Below are 25,411 nucleotides of genomic sequence, written 5' to 3'. Positions count from 1 at the left end.
CCAGGCATCTTCCAGCTTCTGTTGACTTCTTTAATGCTGTTAACGACAGTCTGGAAAAGGTCAGAACAAAGTTCTTTTTTCTTTCTTTTTTAATTACAAAACTAACAGCTGTTAGAATCTTTTTTTTCTCCTTTTTTCTTTTTCTTTTCCCAGCTACAAAATACTCTGGAGAGATGCATTATAATTTAAAATATATAATATTGCACAAACAACCAAAAGATAGATTAAACTAAAGAAATAATTACAAAGAGAAAAACCCCATCCCATCACAAAGATTCAGCATTCTCTCCACCCCACCCCCTCACTCCTGGGGATCCCAGCCATGCTCCCATTAAATCACTGGTGAGCACCAGACTCTGCACTGGAACACCAGAGCAGCCCTGTCAGCGCCAAGACCTCCAGGGATCCCTGCAGCCCGCATTCCCCTAGAGGGGCTGCGTTAGCAGAGTGGAGGGTGAGAGAGACAAAGATGGGTCTGCCTTCAAGAAGAGCTTTTTCAGAAGCCTGATGAGTCTCAAGAATTCACCCCAGCACATCCCTTCTAGAAGCAGAAGGGCTGAGGCAGAGAAATTGGGCTTACCAGAGTTGTAAGTACTCAGCTTTGATCACTGCTCTGTGCCACTGCGAGCTGGCTTGTGTCCTAAGATCCAGGTGAATTGAGGTGGGTAGCTGGCTGGACAAAGTACCCCCAGGCATCGTACAGAAGGGCCTGAAGGGGCCCCTCCCTTCATGGGGAGGGGAAGAAAAGCAAGAGTAGAGTCTTGCAGGTGGCACAGCTGGGCTAAGGACTTGGGTGCATCCGACATGAAGAAGCCCTGGGAAAAGTGTGGGGGACATACCAGCTGGGCTGGATGAAAGGAGATGGGTTTGGTCTCTAGATTCTGAACCACAAGGAACCTTTCTGGGAATGGAAAATGCCTGGGAAGAGGAGATTCCCAAGAGAGGCTAATTCCCCAGAATCAAATGTCTCTTACCCACTGGAATAAGAACCAAACAGGTTGTCATCCCTATCTAGCCAATGGCAGGTGGCATGTCCTTCCCTGCCTGCTTATGGGTGGACAGTGTGTTGACTTGGCTTCTTCCAAGAGACTGGTGGTTCAGCTCCTGTCCACAGAGGCAGAAGGGATGGAGCTGTCCCTTGGGACTTCCCAGCAAGAGTCCCCAGGAACAGGGAATTCAGCATAAAAATGTAGGCTCTTCCGGTGAGGGTCGTCCTATGGTTGGCACAAGTCAGAGTTCTTGGTTTGTGAGCCCCTTCCCAGATGTGAGCAGGGGCCCCCAGGGCCAGCAAGAAGCAACCCAGAATCTGTGCCTAGAGCTCTGGTTGAGGCCATTTGGGGGACATTCTTGGTCAGTGTCTTCCAGGGCTGGGCTGAGACGACCGAGGGAAATGGGAGGTCCTGTGGGAGGGGGAGCCGCTTGTTCTGGCTCCCTCATTCCCAGTCCTCCCACTCTACATCTTCCAGCTGCAAATGGGAGAGGACAATGGAGAGCACAAATACCAGTTTATTCCTCTAAGTCAAACCTAGACCCAGAGCTCCCCTTGCTGCCTCCATTTCCAGATAGCCCCAAGCCCTCAGCTGCCCACGAGAGTGAACCCCAGTCTTAAGGAATGTGTCTGGGAGCAGAGCTGCCCTCTATCTAAGCGGTGAGTCTGCTTCTCTGATCATTCCAGACCCAAAGGAAATGTTTCCACCAACCAACACTTGTCCTACAAGGGGGACAGTAACGAAAACTTGTCTCCTGTTGAGCAGCTACGAAGATGGTTCAGAGAGGCAGAGAGCTGGAGGGTGGCACTCAATTAGAAGCAAGGGTGGCTCTGGACTGCAGGTGCTTACAGGGCCTCACTAGGGGCTCAGGCACCCCAGTCCTTAGCTAAAATCTTCCCAGCAACTTTCTCTTGGCCTGCTGCCTGCCGATCCCCTATGGCAAGTTACAAAATAACTGCTCTGGAAGAGTGGATGTCAGGCTTTAAAAGAAGGCTGCAAAGACACAAAAGCCATGACAGGCCAGCAGGGCCTTTCTGCCTTGGGGTATCATGAAGGCACAGGTACAAGATGCTCTCGCATGGCTCACTGCCTCCTCTCAGGCTCGTTTTCCAATCAGAAAAACAAGGCCCTCCCTGCGCCTCTAATCCATTTACCTCTCTAGCAGGTGCATGAGTTACATGGTGGACGATGGAAGTAACACAGACTTGAATCATATGCCTGTTGTTTACTAGCTATGAGAGGTTTATCCCTAGGCTCTCATTCAAAATGAGCCATTTTTTCATTTTGAGAGGTAGTGAAGGAAGAGCTCATAGCTGAACTGGGTCTTGTGTTGGTTTTGGTAACATATACTAGTGCTCCCAAGTCCCATTGTGTCGATCATTGTCTGTCACAGCTGACAAGCTTATCATGATCAATTTCATGTTTCAGGCTAAGTGATCAGCCCTAGATCACACTGTCTTTTGTCTCCCAAGACTAGAAATCTGCTCAGGTCCCAACCTGGGGGACCATGAGTCAGATCTGGAGCAGGGTTTGGCATCTCTATTTTTTAATGGTTCCTTGGTGATTCTGACACAGAGTAATGCCAGGAACTCTCCCTTTCTTCCATCCAATGACAACTGCTCAGGGCCCGAGTGGGAGGTCCCAGCTCTCTCTCTCACCTGCCACCTCAGAGAGGCTCAGGGACCCATCCCCCTGAGGGGACAGCTGGGCTGGAGCGGGAGAGGCCTCAGACCCTGGGATCGCTGGGCGTGCTTCCCTGTGGCCAACCGGGTCCACTCACCTCACCAGAGGCATCCACTTTGGAAAGTGCCATCTGCACTTCTTCTTCGGTCATGTCCAAGTCAAAGTCCTTCTCCCAGTCCTCGCTGATGTCTGTGCTTGAGCCTAGAACCAAAATCCACAGTGTCGAAGTCAGAGTGGTATGTGAAGAGGTCAAAGCTGGAGATAATGGCATTCTTTAAAAGGACCTGACAAAGACACAACAAAGGTCTTTGCCTTCTGCTGCTGTTCTAGCCCACTTCCCACCTTTAGGAATCTAAGGAAAAATCCTAGATACAGTAAAAAAAAATTTAGCCAAAAGAATGTTCACTGTAGTGCAGGCGTCTTCAAACTACGGCCCGCGGGCCACATGCGGCCCGCAGAGGAGTCTGATCCGGCTCGCCAGGTTTTTTGGGCAGTGAGCGCAGCCGAGGTGTAACAGTAGGAATTAGTAGTTCATATAGTCCGGCCCTCCAGCTCTCTGAGGGACCGTGATCTGGCCCCCACTTTAAAAAGTTTGAGGACCCCTGCTAGTGCTACTATAGTGATGAAAAACTTAAAAAAACCACCTGAAAATCCACTGACAAGAGAATTACAAATGTAAATAGTGCAGTGATGTGATGGAACGTTATGTGGCTTTTAAAGGTTAGACTGCAGAACATATACATGACAAATAGTATTAAACTATACTATTGCCGAAACCGGTTTGGCTCAGTGGTAGAGCGTCAGTCTGCAGACTGAAAGGTCCCAGGTTCGATTCCGGTCAAGGGTATGTACATTGGTTGTGGGCACATCCCTGGTAGGGGGGTGTGCAAGAGGCAGCTGGTTGATGTTTCTCTCTCAACGATGTTTCTAGCTCTCTATCCCTCTCTCCTCCTCTCTGTAAAAAAAAAAATCAATAAAATATATATTTTTTAAAAACCCACAAAACGATACTATTAAATGAGGAAAAGCAAGTTACTGAGCACTTTGGTTCCAAGGTTCCCTGGGAGCCACAAAAATCTCCCAGAATAAACAATGAACCTCTTCCTCTTTACTTCCTCTGTTCTGCCTACACTCTTCTTGCTACATCTATAATAAAACAGCAGGCACATTCCCACTGCAGGGCCTTTGCATGGGCTGTTCCCTATACCTGGAATTCTCCTACATCCACAAGCCAACTTCTAACTTCCTGTACACCTTCCTTCAAACTCACCATCTAAGTATGGCCTACCCTAATCATCCTTTTATTTTCTAACATCCTTTTATTTTTTATTTTATTTTTTTAATATATTTTATTGATTTTTTACAGAGAGGAAGAGCGAGGGATAGAGAGTCAGAAACATTGATGAGAGAGAAACATCGATCAGCTGCCTCCTGCACACCCCCACCCAGGGATGTGCCCGCAACCAAGGTACACGCCCTTGACCGGAATCGAACCAGGGACCTTTCAGTCCGCAGGGCGACGCTCTATCCACTGAGCCAAACGGGTTTGGGGCTCTAACATCCTTTTAAATTGCAACTTATTCCCCTCTGCCCAAGTTGTTCTTTTTTCCATTGTTTTGTCACTTTCTAGCATATACCATCAGATTTAATATATTTATTGCCTAACAATATAGGAGTTAAAATGAGAGCTCCTCAAGAGCAGGCAGGGCATTGGTTTTTTGTGGGGTTTTTTTGGTGTTTTTTTTTTTAATTTTTAAAAAAATATATTTTATTTATTTTGTACAGAGAGGAAGGGAGAGGGATAGAGAGTTAGAAACATCGATGAGAGAGAGTCATCGATCAGTTGCCTCTTGCACACCCCCTACCGGGGATATGCCCGCAACCAAGGTACAGGCCCTTGACCGGAATCGAACCCGGGTCCCTTCTGTCCCCAAGCCAACGCTCTATCCACTGAGCCAAACCGGTTTCAGCAGGGTATTGGTTTTATTTCCCAATATACTCCAAGTGACTAGAACACATAGCTCGTTTTCAATAAATATTCATGGACCCTCTCTCTAAACCAGGGGTTGGTAAGCCATGGCCCATGAGCCAAATCCAGCCTCTGTTGTTTTGGAATAAAATGTTGTGCACACATTGCCTATGGGTGCTTTGAGGCTACAGCAGCACAGCCAGTATTTAGACAGAGACTGTATGCCCCCAAAGCCTAATATGATATATTTGTGACCTAGACCTATACAGTTTTCTATTCAGAACAAGTTTATCCATCCCTGTTCTAGGTGATTCTGATGCCTGCTAAAGTTGGACAACCGCTGCTCTAAAAATTCATATTTGGTTATGACTTCTTACAAGCAAATATTTTAAAAATGCACATTGAAAGTTATTACTAACGGCGAAACCGGTTTGGCTCAGTGGATAGAGAATCGGCCTGCGAACTGAAAGGTCCCAGGTTCGATTCCAGTCAAGGGAATGTACCTTGGTTGTGGGCACATCCCCAGTAGGGGGTGTGCAAAAGGCAGCTGATCGATGATACTATCTCATCGATGTTTCTAACTCTCTACCTCTCTCTTTTCTTCTTCGTAAAAAATCAACAAAATATATTAAAAAAGAAAGTTATTACTAAGAAGAAAGCTACAATATAGTTCATGTAAAAACAAGTATATGCAGTAAGATTCCATTTTAGAAATATGCTCACAGATGTATGCAGAAAAGATCAGTAAGATATCCACAAAAATACTAAATAATTATCCCTAGATGATGCGGTCATGGGGAAATTTTTCTTGGTGTGTTTTCCCCCCCCCCCCAAAAGAAACATGTATTACTTTGTAATTCTTTTTTTAAAGGACCTTTAAAAAATGTAGGCCCCTGATTCCAACAGCATGACTCATAATATCTCCTTATTTCTTTTCTAACTTGCTCCTTACCAAGTGTTTGGGGTCTCAGACCCTCCCTCAGCCCAGCCCCCACATTCCTTATAAGGGGTCTCACACTGTTCTCTCTTCCTAGCTACGGGCACCTAGCTAGCTATAAGCAGTGTGGCAAGAGCATGGTCTATGGCACCAAGTCAGTCTGGGTGGAATCCCGACTCTTTTATTTATTGTAGTCTTGGGCAACTTACTGAGCTTCATTCTTACTTTATAAATAAAGATAAACTACCCTCTTTGCAAAGAACCACTGGAGGAGCTTATTAGGATGCAGACTCCTGCTCCCCCAACCCCCTCATTCACTCAGCAATCTTCCTTTTAAGATTTACTCCCTCTACTCTGCTCCCACTGTCCTACCCTCGTCCAGGATTCTGCAGGAACCTGGGTGATTCTGTGTGGACTTGAGCCTTCCGTTTGACACCAGACAGTGTTAATATTATAAATATCAGTGGAAGGTGTCCGTACATATGTGCACATTGGATATTTAACAAATGGAGTCTTTAAGGCCTCTTCTCAGAGTTAAGTGATGCTGCATGTGGCCCCACAGCTGGTCAGGGACAGATGTGCCTGCCACAAGACCCAGCTCCCCTGACCCACACTAAGTGTCCCTGAGCTTCCAGAACACTTTGGTGGGACCCACCTGGCCCTCTGACAGAGCAGGCTCCCTGTGAGATGGAAGCCAGACTCCTGGCTGATTTGTCACCTCAGAGCTGTGGCCGTGGCCATGACAGCTTTCTCTAGCCTCAGCTGTCCTTTAGGGATTGGAAACTCTCTTCTGCAGGCTTACATGCTAGGGCAGACCCTTTAGAAAACAGAGTACTAGCTAAACTTTTTGGAGCATTCACACCCGTCCTCCAAGGTAGGTATTCACAGTCCTGGTTCACAGATGAGAAAATGAAGGTGTGAGTGGCAGAGACGTGAACTGGGGCTCTGCCACCTGCCTTGTCCCACCATCGGTTCAGTCACACAAGGAGAGTAAGATCTCCATTATACTGTGCCTGTGGCAGAAAACTCACCTATGCAACCATCCTTTTAGACTTCACGATGGCGTTTTTCATCACTAACCTCAGGTAGGAAGCAAATCTGCAAAGACGGGCACTGCAGCGGACCCCAGGAAAAACTGCTGCGCAGAGACTGCCTCCCTCATGCCATTTTAGGAAGTAACACAATCGGGAAAGGAGTCACTCTGTCTCTAAGTCTCCAGTCTTCCCTTTAAGATTTACTCCCTCTGCTGTTCCCACCGTCCGACCCTCATCCAAGACCCTGGCTTCCCCTCACTGACTACAACTATGTCTGCTGGGTCTTCTGCATCAAATCCCAGCCTCTCCTTCCGGGAGTCCCTGAGGGCACGCAGACAGTAACACGGAGCGGCTAAGAGCTTTTGCTGCATCTTCCCCCAAATCTCATTTTGTCCATTCTCTTTCACCCACTACTCACTTTCCTGATCATGTGGATTCTAAATGGAACCTATAATTCTTTAACCTTACACCTCTTTCATCGCTATTCCCTCGCTTGTCCAGCTAGGATTCCAGAAGCCATCATTCTGATCACTTCTTTCATGTACTTGACTGTCTCCTTTTCTTCCACTGATTTCATCTAGCTAAACGAACCCTGGTTAAATCCAACTCCCCACCTGCTCTGTGCCTGTACCCGCACATGAACAAATGGAGTCCTTAAGGCCTCTTCTCAAAGTTAAGTGATGTTGGCTGGACAAAAGTGCAATAGTGCTGACCAGTGTCTCCAAGTTAATGACGACTACCTCCAATGGCCCTCAGTACCACCCACCCAGCAACCACACACTACCTGTTGATCCATCACCTACTCACCCACTCTCCTAAATGACTATTTCATACTTTTCTAAGTACTTAATTGGGAGGTGACTGATCTATTTCCTACTGATAAAAAAAGGGGAATATTGCACAGAATCCACAGGGGTTTTGTGAAGATTGAGTGATTATGCATATCGTGCCTAGCACAGAGCTATATGAACATACAGAAAGTGTTCAGAGACTAGTACCTCTTATTATCATCATTTCTCCAAAGCATTTCTCCTTAAGCACCTGAAACAATTACCTGAAACAGTTGATAAGAGGCGTAAATGAAGGCTTAGAGATCAGTTACTTGTCTGAAGTCACATGGCTTATGAGCTAAGTTGGGATTTGAACCCAGAGCCTCCCCATGAGAGGCTCTTAGTACAGGTTGGGCATATAGTATATGCAGCATGCCCCACTGCTTTGTGGCACTAAGTCCAACCTTAAATTCAGCTTACGTTCTTAAGTTCTATTTCTGAGCCAATCCATTCACCCTTCTGTTCCTCCCTCTCGTCACCCCTTCAGTGTGCCCCATGCCCTCTGCTACATGGCCTTTGTGGGCACGCCGAGCCCGGATTACTTCCCCGCACCTGCCCCGTACTCCCCAGCTTCCTAGACAATGCTGGCCTCCTCGGTGAAAGACGCGCGGACGCCGAGATGTTCCTTCTTTCTTTGACCTTCTCCAATACTAGTCTGTCCCACACAGCTTCATGTTTCATCACAAAGCCTGCAGCTTCTGCCCCTCCCTCCTCAGTGTCTCACAAAGAATAGGTAGGAGCTCAATGGATGACCTCATGAGCCAGTCAGAGGAAACACTCTGTTTGGAAACTAGAAACCCTGCAGTTTCCATCAGGGACAGGGGAGGGTGTAGCGGGGTCTGTTTCCCACCCACTGCAGCAAAGCAGTCCCTCTCGTGCCAGCAGGCAAGCCTCGTGGCTGACTGGTACCGAGAGCTGGCAGACAGGATGCATGTGTGTGTGAGGAGCTGAGGGAAGGTCTTGCTGGCCATCAGCTACCTCGTAGAGAGGTATTTTTGAATGTGGCAAAGAAATTGACAACAAAGGCATCGTCAATTCTAGGAGTTAGAGGTTCCCCAGTGACATCAAGTCAAAGTCTCCAGAATAAAATTCCATTATACAGATAAGACACTAAAGCTTATTTCTTAAGCTGGCTCGCAGAAACATTAACTTTATTCTTTAAACTGTACATGCAGCCGGGATGGGTTTGGCTCAGTAGACAGAGCTCTGGCCTGCGGCCTAAAGCACATGTGTCAAACACAAGGCCCGCAGGCCAAATCCGTCCCGCCAGGCCTTGCAATGTGGCCCGGACCGCACTGTCATCACTGCACTCCGCTGCGTTTCCATCACAATGACAGTTTATGACTGTTCAGTAAACCATTTGGCCCGAGATTTAGGCTGGATTTTAGATTTTGGCCCCTTCTCTGATTGAGTTCGACACCCCTAGGCCCTAAAGGGTCCCATGTTTGATTCTGGTCAACGGCACACACCTTGGTTGCAGGCTCGACCTGGGAGGCAACCAATTGATGTTTCTCTCTCTGTGTCTCCTCCTTCCCTTCCACTTTCTCTAAAAATCAATGGAAAATATATATTTTTTTAATAAATATATTTTATTGATTTTGTACAGAGAGGAAGGGAGAGAGAGAGAGCGCTAGAAACATCGATGAGAGAGAGTCATCGATCAGCTGCCTCTTGCACACCCCCTATTGGGGATATGCCCGCAACCAAGGTACATGCCCTTGACCAGAATCGAACCCGGGTCCCTTCAGTCCTCAAGCCGACGCTCTATCCATTGAGCCAAACCGATTAACAAAAAAACCCTCAAAATTGTACATGTAAGTTTTGTTTATATATATTTTATACTAATAATTAATGAAGGCTTAGGGAAGCTAATGACTTTTCTAAGGTGACCCAGGAGAGAAGACCCTGGACATCAATCAGTGTCACCAGAATACCCACCCAAGATAAGGTTAAATTGTCCAAAAGGATAAAATTCGGTAGGTAGTTAAGGGGATGGGGTTCAAGTCAGACAGACTTGGGTCTGAATCTGGGCTAGCCACTTGTGGCCATGTGATTTGAGCAAGTTAATTAATATTTCTGAGCCTCACTTTCTTCATCTGTAAAATGAGGACAGTAACAGTGACCTCACTGGCTTGTAAGATGTGAGAAATTAAAAGTAATGCTACAAACTTAGCACAGGACTTAATATAAACCTTATTTTGTAAGATGCACTTTAATCAGTGTATTTTAGAATTGGACTAAGGTAATAAATAATATATAGTAGCCCTTGTTGGGACCGGTTTGGCTCAGTGGATAGAGCGTCGGCCTGCGAACTGAAAGGTTCTGGGTTCGATTCCGGGCAAGGGCATGTACCTTGGTTGCGGGCACATCCCCGGTGGAAGGTGTGCAAGAGGCAGCTGATCAATGATTTTCTCTCATCAATGTTTCTAACTCTCTATCCCTCTCTCTTCCTCTCTGTGAAAAATCAATAAAATATATTAAAAGATATATATATATAGTAGCCTTCACCGGGTTGGCTCACTGGATAGTGTGTCGGCCTACAGTTTGATCCCTGTCAGGGGCATGTACCTTGGTTGCAGGCACATCCTCAGTAGGGGGTGTGCAGGAGGCAGCTGATTGATGTTTCTCTCTCACTGATGTTTTTCTTTCTCTCTCTTCCTTCCTCTCTATAAAAAGTCAATAAAATACGTTTAAAAATAAAAAATAGCCGAAACCGGTTTGGCTCAGTGGACAGAGCGTCAACCTGTGGACTGAAAGGTCCCGGATTCGATTCTTGTCAAGGGCATGTACCTTGGTTGCGGGCACATCCCCAGTAGAGGGTGTGCAAGAGGCAGATGATCAATGATTCTCTCTCATCGATGTTTCTAACTCTCTGTCCCTCTCTCTTCCTCTCTGTAAAAAATCAATAAAATATATTTAAAAAAAATAAATAAAATAAATAAAAAAATAAACAAATGAATAATATATAGTAACTGTCATCACCAACAGTATCACAAATAAAGGACAGCTGCTCCTAGGATCCTCACAAGGGTCAAGGAGATCAGTCTGCCTTGTGAGGTGTCAACTCTCACTTGCCCTGCCCCACACACTCCCCTGGTTCTGGCCTTGACTTACCTTTCTTTCCATTGTTGGAAGGTGTAGATTTTCCACTGTCCGAGTTCAGCTCAAACACCCGTAAGTCTGTGAGCACCTCCTCCCTGAGAGTCTCTACTCTGGCTGGAGGCCTGGGCTCTGGGCCACTGGGGCGACCGGCAGGGGTGTGGGGCTTAGACTGAGCTGGGGGCGGGGGTCCAGTCTCGCCCACATCCACAGCCGGGTTCTGTTCCTCCAAAGACGCCTCTAGAAGCTTTTGGGACAGGTCCTTGGGCAGTGCTGGCGCCTCAGGGGTGGTGGCAGGTTTGGCAATCTGGGTCACGAGGGAGATGCTCTCGCTGCTCTCTGATGGGGTGACTTCTGCTGGAGGCTCGACTGGGATCACCGGATTCTCTTCACAGGGACTCTGGGGGCCAGGTCCTCCTTCAAGGGATGTGCAAGTTTTGGCCACAGGAACCTTTGCCTCTTTTGGAGGTGTGGGTGAGATGCCCGCAAGCTCCTCTGTCAAAAGAGGAAAGCGGGCAATATGCCCTGTTAGCCCCAAGACAACCCTGGAGCCCCCTGAAGACAGGCCTCGGTTTCTTCCACAGTTTGCTCTGATCAGGATGAAAGGGTGACAGAGTCCTCACCCTTTTCCACCAGGTTCTTCTGCAGACACTCCCTGTCAAAGTCTCACTTACCCTGAGGCCAAGCACGTATCTGGTGGGCACTCGGCTTCTAGAAATTCAGCCCAAGATGGCATTCTAGACTAGAAAACTAAGACTTTTAAGTTTTCTTTTTCTGTCGGTTTTGAGTTCAGATCAGGCTATATGATCTCAGGCAAAGCACTTTGTGGGTGTTTCTTTAACTTTAATTTACTTACCTCATTTATAAAAGAGGATAATGGAGTTGTGGTAATGACCATATATATAAAGCTCTTAGTACAGGTTAGGTATATGCCCTCACAAGATGGCTGTCTACAACCAGGCCCGCAGGGGGGTTAGTGAGGGACAAGCAAACAACTGAACAGCAGGCTGCATGGGGCAACCAGGCCAGCAGGGGGGCCATGAGGGATGACCAGTCTGTCAGGTGGAAGCAGTTGGAGGTGACCAGGCCAGCATGGAGAGCAGTTGGGGGCAATTAGGCTGGGGGAGGGGAGGAAGAGCAGTTGGGGGCAAATAGGCAGTAAGGGTGACCAGACTGTAACGGGGGGCAGTTAGGAGTGACCAGGCCGGCAGGGGGGTGCAGTTAGGGGCAATCAGGCAGGCAGGCAGGTGAGTGATTAAGAGCCAGCGGTCCAGGATTGTGAGAGGGATGTCTGACTGCTGGTTTAGGCCCCCCAAGGGGTCCCAGATTGGAGAGGGTGCAGGCTGGGGGAAGGCTGATCCCTCCCCTCAGCACAGATTTCGTGCACTAGGCCTCTAGTATAATATAAGCACTTAATAAATAAATGTGTTATTATATCACTCCCACACTGTCAAAAGCTGAGCTGCCATAGAGGATGCTTAGCTCCCTCCCTAAGCCAGTGATTCCCAAGTCTGGCTGGGCATTAACATTACTTGTTAAATACAAGTTTGGCCCTGGCCTGTGTGACTCAGTTGGTTGGAATGTCATCTCAGCCAGTATACCGAAAAGTCATGGGTTCGATTGCCCAGCAGGGCACAGAGCCAGGTTGCGGGTTCAATCCCATTGGGGCATGTACATGAGGCAGTTGATTGATGTATCTCTCTGACATGGGATGTTTCTCTCTCTCTCTCAAAATAAATTTTAAAAACAGTAACAAAAAAACCCACAACCCCATAGACTCTTTTTTTTTTTTAAATATATTTTATTGATTTTTTACAGAGAGGAAGGGAGATAGAGAGCTAGAAACATCGATGAGAGAGAAACATCGACCAGCTGCCTCTTGCACACCCCCTACCGGGGATGTGCCCGCAACCAACACACATGCCCCTGACCGGAATCGAACCTGGGACCTTTCAGTCCACAGACCGACGCTCTACTACTGAGCCAAACCGGTTTTGGCAACCCCATAGAATCTTACAAGAGAGGATAAGGCGCTCTGGGATTTCAATAAGCATCCCATGTGACTCTGCAGTAGCTGGTCCACGGCCGGCAGGGTAATCTGCTACAACGGAGGACACGGCAGATTAGGTGCTTTCTGTACCTAGCATCCCCCCAGCCTTGGGAAGCATCTCATCAGCTCAGCCTGTCCTTAGCATGCACACACTCATTCCTTTTCCCCGGGCGCCGTGTCTCTCCAGGATTCAGCGAGAATGGACAGACAGTCCCCCACAGGCAGCACCTGTTACCTGCCCAATGTCTTACCTTCTTCCTCTTCCCACCCAGGCTCCTCAGAGATGCTTTGTTCTGCCCGCTGCTTCAGGGCATCCCTCCGGGCCTGCTCCTGAATGTGGGGGAGCGAGGACAGTCACAGCACCCTCTTCCCATCTGGTCCTAACCCCAGAACTCTTGGCATCCTGTGTGCCCTCCTTCCCTCAACAAAATCCAGCTCACTCCCCCCATGGCTGAGCGGAGTACCTAGCCAGGCTAGGCCAGCATACCTGCTCCAGTTGATGAACTTTATAAAAATACCGATGCCAGAATTCTGAATGGGAAACAGCTGCGGGCACCTGGAGGGAGGGGACAGCAAAGATGAAACATCTGGAATGGTTGTGCGGGGTCTGCATCCCAGCCCTATCAGCCAGCTCCTAGCCACTCTGGATTTCAAATACAGTAAGAGGCTGAGCAATGATTACCAGAGTATTTCCAACCCACACCCCACTCCTGCTATCTTCCTGGCCTAGGTTGGCCCAGGAGAACAGGAATCCCACCAGGTTTTGCCAGTCCTTCCATTTCTCACCATGATGGCCAGAAACCTGGTATATCATTTCCCCTGTGAAAATTCTTGGCCCAGGAACTGGCTGGTTTGGCTCTGTAGGGTCTCCCACCGCTCTCTAAGCCAGGTGACTCTGAAATGTCTCTCCCACCTCCCGCCACCTCCTGCCAGCTGGGCCCTCACCATCTTGGTGTAGAGGGCCCGGATGGAGGGGCTGCCTACAAGAAGCTCTGAGATCTCCCCCTTCTTCTCCTCCAAGCAGAACTGGGAAAGCCAGGCGTCAAACAATTCCGGGGGCCCTGTAGAGGGACAGACACTGAGGGTCAGTTCCCTGGTCTGAGGAGAGAACACGGCCTACAGAACACACGCCTAAGCCTGGTCACAGATAAGGTCTTTTTCAAAGCCATCTGGCCCATGGTGGGAAGCAAGGGAGGGGGAAGGGGTGAGTGAGATCAGGCGCAGCATCTTCATGACCTCCAGGAGGGCTGCAGACTCCCTCTCTCCCATGCCTACTCCTGTCAGCCCACTGCTCTTGGCCACAGGATCTCCTCTCTCAAAGAGCTGTTCTCAGGTTACCAGTGACTCATGTTTCCAGATCCAATGGCTACTTCTCTGTCCTCCCTCATGTGACCAATCCAGTTTCTGACTCTGGTAGCCATTGCTTCCCTCGTGAAAATCCTCCGGATCCAGGGGTCCACGTATCCCCTGGACACATCCACTTGCACGGGTGCTGCAAACCCAACTCCTTTTCTTTCCTGCCCAACCTGATCCACCCAGGAATCCAATGGAAACCCGAGGACCCTTCCCCTTCTCGACATGCACCCTTTCCTCTTCATTCCTCCTGCCACCTCCTAGGTTCTGACCCTATCTCTGCGGTGAGGACTGCTACCAAGGCTCCTAACCTATCTTCCTATCTTCTCTCTCCCCTTCCATTTCATCCTTCACAACACTGCCCAGAACTCTTTTATATATTGTAAAACCTGACTACCTCAGGCCTCAAAACCCTTCACCAGTTCTCTGTAGGAGGCTTTAAAAGCTATGGTCCAAAGATGGACTTCAAACGGTCCAAGAATTCTCATTTTTGCATATAAAATTTTGCTAAAAGAGGGCCTGTAATTTTCAACAGATTTTTAAAGGCCTTTTTGACTTAAAAAAAAAAAAAAAAAAATGTTGCCGAAGCCGGTTTGGCTCAGTGGTACAGCGTCGGTCTGCGGACTGAAAGGTCCCAGGTTCGATTCCGGTCAAGGGCATGTACCTTGGTTGTGGGCACATCCCCGGTAGGGGGTGTGCAAGAGGCGGCTGGTCGATGTTTCTCTCTCATCGACGTTTCTAGCTCTCTATCTCTCTCCCTTACTCTCTGTTAAAAATCAATAAAATATATTTTTTAAAAATGTTAAGAAGTACTATCTTGAACATTTTAGGACAAAATTCAAACTGCTTAGCCTTACACCCAAAGCATTCCAATGTGGCTTCCACCGCATCTCTCACTGCTCTTATTCCCTCACATGCTCCCTTTACTTCAACCTTCCCAAATGCCAGCTGCTCCCTGTTCTTTCTGAACCTTCTGCTTAAGCACCCACCTCCTCCCCACCCCCTCTTTAAAGATAAAATTCATTTGCTGCTAATTCATCCTTAAAACATCAATTCAAGTGTCACATCCTAGTTTCCCAGGCTAGGCTGGGTGGCATCCCTCTGGGTTCCCACCGCACCCATCATTTTATAGAAGCAGTCATTCCAAATCTACTACCTTTGCTTTATTCACTGTGTCTTGTTTCCCTCTCCTAAGTTCCTGAATGTCTAGACCAGGTTGAGGGATTGACTTGTTTCTGACCTCCAGTTCCCAGCCTGGGGCTTGCTGTACCACAGGGGTTTAGCAAACAGGCAGGCAGCGGGGCTGGGAGGGAGCCTGAGCTGAGGATGAGGGAAAGGGTCGAAGTCTTTGCAGACAGGGATGAAGACAGCCTGGGCTCAGGGAGGAAGAGGGACCATCACCCATCCCACCAGACCTAAGGTGCACACTCACTCCACTCTGGTCCCTCCACACAGGGGATGCTTAGCCCTTGGCCTCCCTGCCCTGCAAGCACCCCCCCCCCCCCCAGCTACCCCCTCACCATCTGGTTCATTGCAGTAGGTTGCCGGATCTGACTGCAGGCTATAGAGACGAGCCTGTAAGAAACAGAGAAGATTCTTCAATGAGCCGCCTCCCCAGCAGATGCAGAGATGTAGATCTCTGTGAAGACTCTGACTGGCAAGACCATCTCCCTCGAGATTGAGCCCATTGAGAATATCAAAGCCTAAATCCAAGATGAGGAGGGCATCCCACCTGCCCAACAGCGCCTGTTTTTTGTGGGCAAACAACTGGAGGATGGCTGCACTCGTTCAGACTACATTCAGAAAGAGTGCACCCTGCACTTGGTGCTTCATCCACAGGGTGGCATCATCGAGCCCTTCCTCCTCCAGCTCTCCCAGAAGTACAACTGTGACAAGATGACGTCACAGGTGTTACACCTGCCTGTACCCTCAAGCTGTCAACTCCCCAAAAACGTGAGGCCACATCAACAACCTGTGTCCCCAGAAGGTTAATAAATAAGGCCTCTCCACCACCTCCTTGAGCCCGCAGGACTGACTGCCTTCTGCCTGAACTCCATGGCCCTGGTGCCTCAATAAAGTTTCCCTTTTGTTGACTGGAGCAATAAAGAAAAAAACTACAACAGGCAGCTGATCAATGTTTCTCTCTCATTGATGTTTCTAACTCTCTATCCCTCTCCCCTCCTCTCTGTAAAAATCAATAAAATATATTTTTAAAAATAAATTTAAAAAAAAAACAGGCTAGGGAGGGGAGTGCTGGGCTAGGAGTCCAAAAGTAGGCTCTGAGAAAAATGATCTCTCACCAAATATTACACTAAGAAAATAAAGGGCTGCCGAGACCGGTTTGGCTCAGTGGATAGAGTGTCGGCCTGAGGACTGAGAGGTCCCAGGTTCGATTCTGGTCAAGGGCATGTACCTTGGTTGTGGGCACATCCCCAGTAGGGGGTGTGCAAGAGGCAGCTGATCGATGATTCTCTCTCATCGATGTTTCTAACTCTCTATCCCTCTCTCTCCCTCTCTGTAAAATATCAATAAAATATATTAAAATAAATTTTAAAAAATTTCTTAAAAAAAAAAAAGAAAGAAAATAAAGGGTAAATAGGCTACAAAATTATATGTATAAAATACTTTTGAATTATGTGAAGCTTGAAAAACTAATGCAAAAATATTAATAAGGTCCAAATTTATGGACAAGTTTTGAAATAATAAAACTTCCCCAAGTTAAAACCATTCATCAAGATTCTCTTAATTTCATGGCCATCTGCCAAGTGAACAGTAGGCTGAGTTCCAATAGGGCCATGGAAGTGGCAAACTTTAGCTGTGAACAGAAAGCCCCGTCTTCCTTCCTCAGTATTACATGAAGCCTGGGCTGGCTGGCTGCATCAGAACTGCAGCAAGTGGTTTTGGTGATTCACTGTTATAATTTAAAAACCTGTAATTTTAAAATGTTCACAATTCCACTCAAATTTCACTAAGTGGTGGTGCCAATTCTTGGAATTCAGTACATTTGGAATGGAAATTCAATGTGGCAAAATGCTATGAAGGAGGCTAAACTGCTATGACACCATGCAACTTAGGAAAAAACACTCCATGACATCCAAGAAATAACGAGAGAAAATAAAATGTGATAGAAATATAGACATCCTCCTCCCATACATGTATTCCTATTGGAAGTTAGTTTTAAATAGCCCAAATATAGAGCAGATCATGTCTGTCAAGATGCTCCCTACAGCATTCCTCATTATGGTTGAAATCTGAAAGGAATCCAAATATGCAACACAGGGAAGTGAGGAAATAAATTATGCTAGCTCTAGCCGGTTTGGCTCAGTAGATAGAGCTTCAGTCTGTTGACTGAAGGGTGCTGGGTTCAATTCCAGTCAAGGGCACAGGCACGGGTTGTGAACTCGATTCCCAGTAGGGGGCATGCAGGAGGCAGCCAATCAATAATTCTCTCTCATCAGTGATGTTTGTCTCTCTCCCTTCCTCTCTGAAATCAATAAAAATATATTTAAGAAATAAATTATGCCATATTCATTTTAAAGACATTAAAAATAATGGTGATTAGGAGAGGTGCTAAATTTTTTATAAATTTTTCAAAAGCAGGTAACAAAATTGTATGTATAAAGTGCCTTTTTGGTTTAAAAACAACAACACCCTAGACTATCTTTACCCATGTTTGTAAACAAACAAACAAACAAACAAAAAAAGACAGGCAAACCTTGGCTGGGTAGCTGTTTGTTAGAGCATTATCCCAATATACCAATACTCCCCTCTACACTCTGTGCAGCTCCTTATTCTTTAAAAGAATGACAGGAAGGAAGAAAGGAAGGAAGGGAAGGAGGGAGGGAGGAAGGAAGGGTTAAACATCAGTAAGAAATCAGTGGTTATTTTTGACTGATGGGATTATGAACTTAGAAATAATTATCTCCTTGCTTATTGGTATTCTCCAATTCAGTAATATACATACATTTGCTTTTTAGCCAGGACACACATTGCTTTTGTGAGTACATGTGGGAAGCTAGAGCTCAGTGCTGTTAGCTGCAGGGAAAGCCACCAGTAAATACCTTGGTGCCATCATAGGGCTCAGCTGTGCCAGAGGGCGTGCCCATCAGGGTGATGACATCGCAGTCGATGGTTTTGTCTGCTGAGGGAGCAAAGGTGTCGGAGATCACTCCTAGGAAGTCAGACAAACCCTTCTTCATTTTCTCCGTCGCCCCCGAGGAGCCTTCAGTCTGAAAAGATAAGCCAGCAGAGGAAGCACGTGGTCCAGGAGTAGGCTGCAATCTGGGGTTTGGGGCAGAGAGCGGTGGTGAAGTATCAAGGGCAAAAATTTACTGTGTAGGTGGGGACCAGGGAAGCGCTCACAACTTCTCCCCCCATCTCTGGGGCTGGAGAAGGAGAGAGAGGCAGCCAGGGTTCCCATCCCCCAGATGGGGGTGCAGAATAGGGCTGCAGTAGGCCTCTGTAGGTCAGAGCAGAGCTCCTCTGATTGGCTGTTTCATCAAAATTCCAGGGTCAGCCAGACTGAGCAAAAACTGACAGGTGAGGAGCCATGCCACAGACATTCCGTGGGGAAGGCCAATGTGATGAGAAAGGTACTAGCTATGGAATCAAACTTTAATTTGAATCCTAGCTCTACTACTTGCCGATATGAGACCTAAATCCTCCTTGAGTCTGTTTCCTTCCCTGTAAAATTCAGATAAATATATTTCTTTCAGAGGGCTACCGTGTAGATTAAAAAGATAAGTTATGTGAGTTTCAGCACCAAAAAAAAAGAAAGAAATAGAGATAAGGCATGCACAATGTCTGACATATAGCAAAATTTAATAAATAGCAATATTGTAATATCACAATTTCATCATCACGACTGCTCAGGAAGTGGAGTATTTTCTGTGAAGTCTGAGGAAATATGGGCTGGGTCAGAACATCGTCTTGCCTACAGGCAAGCCTAGGACTAGCTGAGGGCCAATGTATGGACAACAAGCTTGGCCACACTGGTCAGCATGTCCTCGAGCAGGCAGGGATGAGATGCTGAGAGGCAGGGTCAGGCTCTACAGACCTCGTGGAAAACTGTAATATTTATTCCTAACTAGGCTGCCCAGGCATTCTATTTATTTTTTTGCCCTCGAATTTTAAACTAGAACCTATCTCAGCGCTAGAACATGTTAGCACGGGTCTAAAAAAAGGAATAAATAAATGAAAGAAACAAGTGCTGTCTCTGCCCCGGCTGGACTTATCGCAGTTCAGCAGGACTACCACTTGTCTTCCATGCTCATCTGTAGCTGTGGTTAGCAGGCAGACAGCATTCTACAACTTTCAACAAAATGAGCTTGGTAAGAAACTGCCAAACATGTTTTTCATAACATGGCCTCTAGACACAAGGCAATTGATTCAGCTGGTGAGCAAATGAAGAAATTGCAATCTGTCCCATCACTAAAGGGAAAACTGTAAAAAACCAGTATACTGCACTTCCTCAGAAACTGGAGACTTGCAGGGATACATTTTACTGTATAAATTTTCTCTCCCACACTGACTTCAGAATCAAACTCCTACCTCAGATGATTAATAAAAATAGGGCCAGTAAAAATATAAGTTGGCACACCTTCTGGAGGATAGTTTTGTAATATATATTAAAAGACCTAAAACTATACTCCCCCTAGGATTCCTTCCAATATTTTATTAGAAATAAAATGTGAAAGGCAAAGACTTAGCAATCAGAATGTTCACTGTACCTGTTTACAATACTGAGGAAAAATGAAATAGGAAACTAGGAATTGGTTAAAGCAACATAGTAATAGAATGCCATGCCATTTGTGAAGCTGCAGAATGAAATCTGTAATGATTAAGTAAAAAAGTAGGCTACAGCCCTGGCTAGTGAAGCTCAGTCTGTTAGAGTGTCATCCTGTGCACTGAAAGGTGGTGGGTTCGATTCCTAGTCAGGACACATATCCAGGTTGCAAAATCAATCCCCAGTTGGGGTGAGGATAGAAGGCAACTGATCGATGTTTTTCCCTAACCTCGCCCCCCCCAACATCCCCGCCCTTCCTCTCTCTGGGGGAAAGAAAAAAAAAAAGATAATTATGAAAATAAAAGGGTACCTAAGGGATATATTCCCACATAGTAACAGTAGTTATCGCTGGGAGATGGCATTTTGGATGTCTCTAGGCCTCTCTATTTTTCTTTTACTTATTTGTATTTTCTAAATTATCTACAATGAATTGCATTGGTAATAGGATAACATCTGCTAAGACAGTAAGAAGTGGGAAAGCTTATTAATACTTAATACAGAGATGTAGCTTGTTTGCTTGGCAGACACATTCTTTCTAAACGAGAGCCCATGGGGAAAAGCAATTACATAAAAGAAAAATGGGAGAAAGGTTGGGAGCCTTCACCATGGTCTCAAAATCGGTCAGGTGTGAGGGACAGTGGCTCTGAGGACGCAGGTTGTACTCACAGCCAGCTTCTCCTTGACCACGCTGGCCGTGGCTGCAATGGTGCAGGCCGTGTCATGCTGCACCACCTGGGTGAACTCTGTCAGGTCCCGCTTCATGAACTCCAAGGCTTCGGAGGACTGTGGGAGACAGAGAGGGATGACGGAGCCGGCTGGGATGACATCCACCCCCTCTGCTCCTGCTCCCTGTGCTTCTTCAGTACCAGACAGACACTCAGAAAATTCAAGCGGCACGGGAAGCCTAGCCTCAGGGGCGATGCTCACTTGTCCCAATTCCACGACTTGATAACTGACAACAGAGAGCAAAGAACTTCCTGCCGCTCTGAGAACTGAGTGTCAGTCCAGACACCTACAAGCTGTGTGTAGCCAGAGTAACTCCCATCTAGTCCTCGGCTGTCTCCTACGAAACGGAGGGGGACGGGGTCAGTGTCCTCAGGAGCAGAATGGGGTTAGGGGACACATGGAGTCTGAAGCAAAACAGACTTTGTTGCACTGCTTTGCTATGCTTTAAGATGTGACATGGATTATGAGCAGGAGTCACCTAAGAAAGCCTGGACATGTTGGGGTATGGGGTTTACTGAGGCTTATGGTATTTTAGTCCTAATGAACATAAAAGGAGAAGCAGAAGTGGTGAGGAATAAAGCTGGAGATGTTGCCGAGGGCAACTATGGAGCATCCAGTCAGCCTGGTGGGTGATGGAGAGCCACGAAGGTTTGAAAGAGGTAGGACATGATGAGATTTACTTTAAAATAAATAAATAAATAAATAAATCCTCACCGAGGATATTTTTTCCATGGATTTATTTCAGAGAGAGTGAAAGGGAAAGTGGGATGGGGAGAGAGTTGCATCCTGCATGCCTCCAACCTGGGCCAGGGATCGAACCTGCAATCCAGGTGCATCCCTCTGACTGGGAACCGAACCCACAACCTTTTAGTGTGTGGGATGATGTTCCAACCACTGAGCAACAGTGGCTGGGACAAGATTTGCGTTTTTTAATAGGTAATTTCAGGTGACAAGATTAGAAGAGGGAAGACCAGTTAGAAGGCTATTGTAATAGTTCAGGAAAGAAAACAAAAGTATGAATAAGAACAGTGCCAGTAAGGATGGAACTGATTCAAGAAATATCAGGCATCCCTCAATGGTGTGGTTCAGTTGGTTGATCACTGTTCCATTTACTAAAAGGTCACCAGTTTGATTCCAGGTCAGGGTACATGTCCAGGTTGCAGGCTCAATACCTAATAGGGGTGTACAGGAGGCAGCTGATCGATGTTTTTTTGTTGTTGTTTTTTCTCTCTCTCTCTCAAATCAATAAAAACATTAAAAAAAAAATACCAGGCAAAAAAGGTGGATTTGGTAATTTTATACACACACACACACACACACACACACACACACTGACTGAGAACAAGACAGAATCAAGAAGAGCTACTGGCTGCTAACCTAGATGACCAGGGTAGGTGTAGTGCTGCCAACAGAAAGAAAATGCGGAAGGGGGAGCAGGTTGAGAGATGATGGTGACAGTGACTCTGGTCATGTAGAATCAGCAGTGACTGGAATATCTGGAACAGCTGTCCAGAAGGAGTTTCTCAAACACTAAAGCTCAGAGAAAAGGACTGAGTCACCCTAACATGAAAATGGAGGTCACCCAGGAAGAGTCTATAAACAGAGCAGTGGGCTGAGGACAAGGCCCCTCAACATACCACACCTTTAGGAAGCAGGCAGAGGAACTCCTGAAAACAGAAAAGGAAAAGGGAGGGGGGGGGAAGCATGTGGAGAATTGAGAAAGAATCATGTCACAGAAGCCAAGGGAGTCGAGTTTCAAGAGAGTGATCACTAGTGTCAAATGCAGCAGGAAGGTGCAGGAAGATAAGGGCTGAAAACACCCACTGGATTTGGCAAATGAAGTAAAGCTGAGTGTGTATAATAGATAAGCCCATATGTGTTGGCTGCAGGGGTGCAGAGGGAGTTCAAGAGATCATGCTGTTGACCTCAAATTTTAAAAAGTAGGAGCTGCTCTAGCTGGTTTGGCTCAGTGGATAGAGTCGGCCTACAGGCTAAAGGGTTACAGGTTCCATTCTGGTCGGGAGCACATGCCTAGTTTGCAGGCTTGATCCCCAGTGTGGGGGTGCAGGAGGCAGCCAATCAATGCTTCTCCTTCATCATTGATGTTTCTATCTCTCTCTCCCTCTCCTTTCCTCTATGAAACCAATAAGATCGATCTATCTATCTATCTATCTATCTATCTATCTATCTATCTATTTTAAAGTAAGAGCTAATGTTGTCTCCTGGAAGCAAAAGAGGAAGTGACTGAACAGGGAACTTGAGGAAGGTATTAAGTTTGAGGAAAGTTCCTCAGGCAAGGGGAGAAGAAGCAAATTAGAGATTGAAAAAGTTGCTGGGGGATATTCAGGTCCAGGTGAGTTTGGGAATCTGTGGCAGGGCCAAAGAGCAGTGTGACGTTCTCGACCAGTGTCTGTGGGAAAGTTCATACACACACACCACACACTACAGGGAGTAAGGAGCAGAGGAAGGCAGATAATAGCACCATCTCAGAGCAATAGTCTTGGGGCAATTTATGCTATGGGGTGTAAGAGAATTGAGGGTGCTGGGAATTGAGTGGTCCAAATGGAGCCAGGATGGAAAGGAAGGCAGGCCAGGAAAGCACAGAAAGACTAAGAAAAAACGGACCCATGGGCCTCAGTGGTTGAGCATTGATCCAAGAACCAAGAGGTTATTGGTTTGATTCCCAGACAGGGCACATGCCCAGGTTGTGGGCTCAATCTCCCAATAGGGGGCATGTAGGAGGCAGCTTATCTCTCATCAATGCTTCTATCTCTATCCCTCTTCCTTTCTCTCTAAAATCAATAAAACATACATTTTTTTTTTTTAAAGTAAAGATGAGGAGCTGAGGCCTAAAGAGGTTAAGTAACTTGCCCAGGTTCATATAACTGTTAAGTACACACACACACACACACACACACACACACACACACACAGTTTTCAAATGAGGGTTCTCCAAGAACAAAGATGGAAAGCTAATTTACCTATTTTTCATGAGTATGGCAGACCAACCTTGAGGGAAACACACAGGCAGCCTTCAAAGGTATTTGCTAAATGAATGTCGGTAGAATGAGCAACAGAAACCGAGCTACTTGGAGGTCTCTTCTGTTAAACCTCAGTGTGAGATTCTCCTTCTCAGTCCCCATCAAAACACAAACCGCTCAGGGCATCCTCAGCTTTGCTGGACCGGAGCTGAGAGGAGTACACAGGCCACGGGAAGATAAAAAAGCTCCCGGAGTAAAGGAGCTATTTAACTGAGGGCAGAGCTTCGGGGAGTCTGCTCTGAAGCAGGACGCATCCCGGTAGCTTGAGGTAAATAGTAGTTAGCTATTTCCACAATGCATTCGGGCTGGCTTTGACAGGCTAGCAATGGCATGAAACAGAAGCACCCAATGGCATTTCCCATGGGTGGAGCCAAGTCTCGCTCATCCCAGAGCTTTGTGGGGTTGGGGGCTGCATCTGTTTGGCCAATATCGATCTCCTCAGGATCTGTTCGAGAGCGCTGGCTGTGGCACATACGCTAATATTTTAAAGGACTAAAGGACTAAGTTTTTATTGCTAGAATCCTTTATCTTTAAGACCTACATGACATGTTTTCTCTTCGAGGAAGTTGTAAATCTCTCCTTCCTATGGATTCTCACAAGAGGGTCGCTGCAGCCTTTAAAAGTCTTGATTTCGCTGTGGCTAGTGTCCCACGGGCCTAAGTCGGCATCGGTCTTTCTGTAGCCCCGAAAGGGGCTAAAAGTAGGGAGAGAGTCGTTCTCCTCCCCGAGGACCCGGCACCCACACAGGCCGGGCGGGGCCGCGCCAAGTTGCAGCGAAGCGGTGCGGGGCCCCGGGGGAGGAAGGGAGCCGGGCCGGCTTACCTTTTCCTTGACCGCCTGGTAGCTCTGCTGCAGCCAGCTCCGCCACCACCCCACGTCCTCCCTGTGGAAGACAGACACATCTGGCAGCCCCGCGGGTCCAACGATCCGGCCTCAGTTTCCCCTCGGATGTGACCCCACGGGCTGAGGCTTCGCAGACCGCCTCCCCCACCCCCTCCCACTGCGACTCCGCCCCGCCTCCCCAGCGGCGTCCGCCGCCACGCCGGCCCCCTGTTCTCCACGGGGACCCTGGCCCAGCACCCCGACCCTGGGAGAACTCAGGCCCCAACGCCCGAGAGCAGGATGACGGGCTCACCCTTCCGCCATCTTCCCCGCATGACATCACCACTATTTACTGACCTTTGACTTTCGACACGGTACCGCCCCCTTAAGCACCGCCCCGGAGCACTCGGCCCAATCCTCGCGCGGACAGCCCCCCCTCAGTCCAATCTCCGCCCTGCTTTACAATTAGGCCACGCCTCCTCGGGCCTGGTCCATTCTCTAGCCAGAGTTCTCCCTTAAGCCCCGCCCCCGAGTGCTTGGTCCAATCCTCAGTTTTGTCTTAAGGCCCCAAGCGTTGGCCCCGCCCCCACCAACCTCGAATCTTGAGGGGAATCGGCCATCGTCCCCTACGGTGGCCGCATGGGGCCTCAGGGGCCCTCAGAGTGGTCTTGTGAAGCTGGGAGTAGCGGGGAGGAGGGGAGCGATCCCCGCGGGAGCCGGCCCGGCGGGAGCCCGAACGTTTGGATCCCAGAGCGCAGGGCTAGGACCGCCCCCCTTTATGAAACCAGCCGCGTAGTAGCTGTTTGGGGTCCCTTCGGGCGGGTTCAGCGAGCGAAGACTGGGGGGCTCTGGGCCACGGATTGGGCGTTCGTGGAGAAAAAATCAGAGGTGACTTACATGCACCTCTACTCTAGAGGGGCTCTCAAGATATCGGGAGACACAATTAACTCAATCTTGACTCAAAACAACTCCAGGTGGCTGTGGTTAGGAAAATGCAGACAGTGTGGAGAAGGGAAGTTGAAGGTGTTGAGGTCGAGGGAGGGAGGAGAGGAAGAGGGTGGAGAGAAAGAGAGAGAGAGAGAGGGAGGGAGGG

General features: G+C 47.6%; 1 protein-coding gene, 1 long non-coding RNA gene and 1 pseudogene across 3 annotated transcripts; 2 read left to right on the top strand and 1 right to left on the bottom strand.

Moving 5' to 3' along the window:
* Nucleotides 1–16: 16 nt before the first annotated feature.
* Nucleotides 17–24,704, bottom strand: BSDC1 (BSD domain containing 1). Of its 2 annotated transcripts, none has more exons than XM_036446428.2 (11): nucleotides 24,632–24,704; nucleotides 24,319–24,379; nucleotides 20,396–20,512; nucleotides 18,006–18,173; nucleotides 15,465–15,519; nucleotides 13,537–13,652; nucleotides 13,079–13,147; nucleotides 12,843–12,921; nucleotides 10,557–11,036; nucleotides 2,770–2,873; nucleotides 17–1,466 (listed from the first exon to the last, which is right to left on the bottom strand). In XM_036446428.2, exons 1-11 carry the CDS (start codon nucleotides 24,640–24,642, stop codon nucleotides 1,434–1,436), a joined length of 1,293 nt encoding a protein of 430 aa, XP_036302321.1. In that variant the 5' UTR covers nucleotides 24,643–24,704; the 3' UTR covers nucleotides 17–1,433. The 2 variants fall into 2 exon arrangements, with proteins under 2 accessions (XP_036302321.1, XP_045440866.1); XM_045584910.1 differs by having other exon boundaries at nucleotides 1,423–2,681.
* On the top strand, nucleotides 12,957–18,509 carry LOC123652737. Its single transcript, XR_006742223.1, has 3 exons — nucleotides 12,957–12,968; nucleotides 14,600–14,604; nucleotides 18,242–18,509. It is a non-coding gene; the product is annotated as an uncharacterized LOC123652737 (long non-coding RNA).
* Nucleotides 15,571–15,943, top strand: LOC118723775 (annotated as a pseudogene).
* Nucleotides 24,705–25,411: the final 707 nt, after the last annotated feature.

Source organism: Pipistrellus kuhlii, unplaced genomic scaffold (assembly GCF_014108245.1).
Source record: "Pipistrellus kuhlii isolate mPipKuh1 unplaced genomic scaffold, mPipKuh1.p scaffold_m20_p_2, whole genome shotgun sequence".
Lineage (NCBI taxonomy): Eukaryota > Metazoa > Chordata > Mammalia > Chiroptera > Vespertilionidae > Pipistrellus > Pipistrellus kuhlii.
The sequence above is the reverse complement of the archived record's forward strand: the minus strand, read 5'-3'. Positions and strand labels throughout refer to the sequence as shown.

Bases quoted from the DNA above. Each gene is read 5' to 3' on its own strand.
- BSDC1 (XM_045584910.1), bottom strand. The intron at 15,520-18,005 runs GTATTTACTGGT...TGTTTCTTACAG, and splicing joins AGCCCTATGATGGCACCAAG to GCTCGTCTCTATAGCCTGCA. The intron at 2,682-2,769 runs GTGAGTGGACCC...CTGTCCCCTCAG, and splicing joins AAGTGGATGCCTCTGGTGAG to GGGGATGGGTCCCTGAGCCT.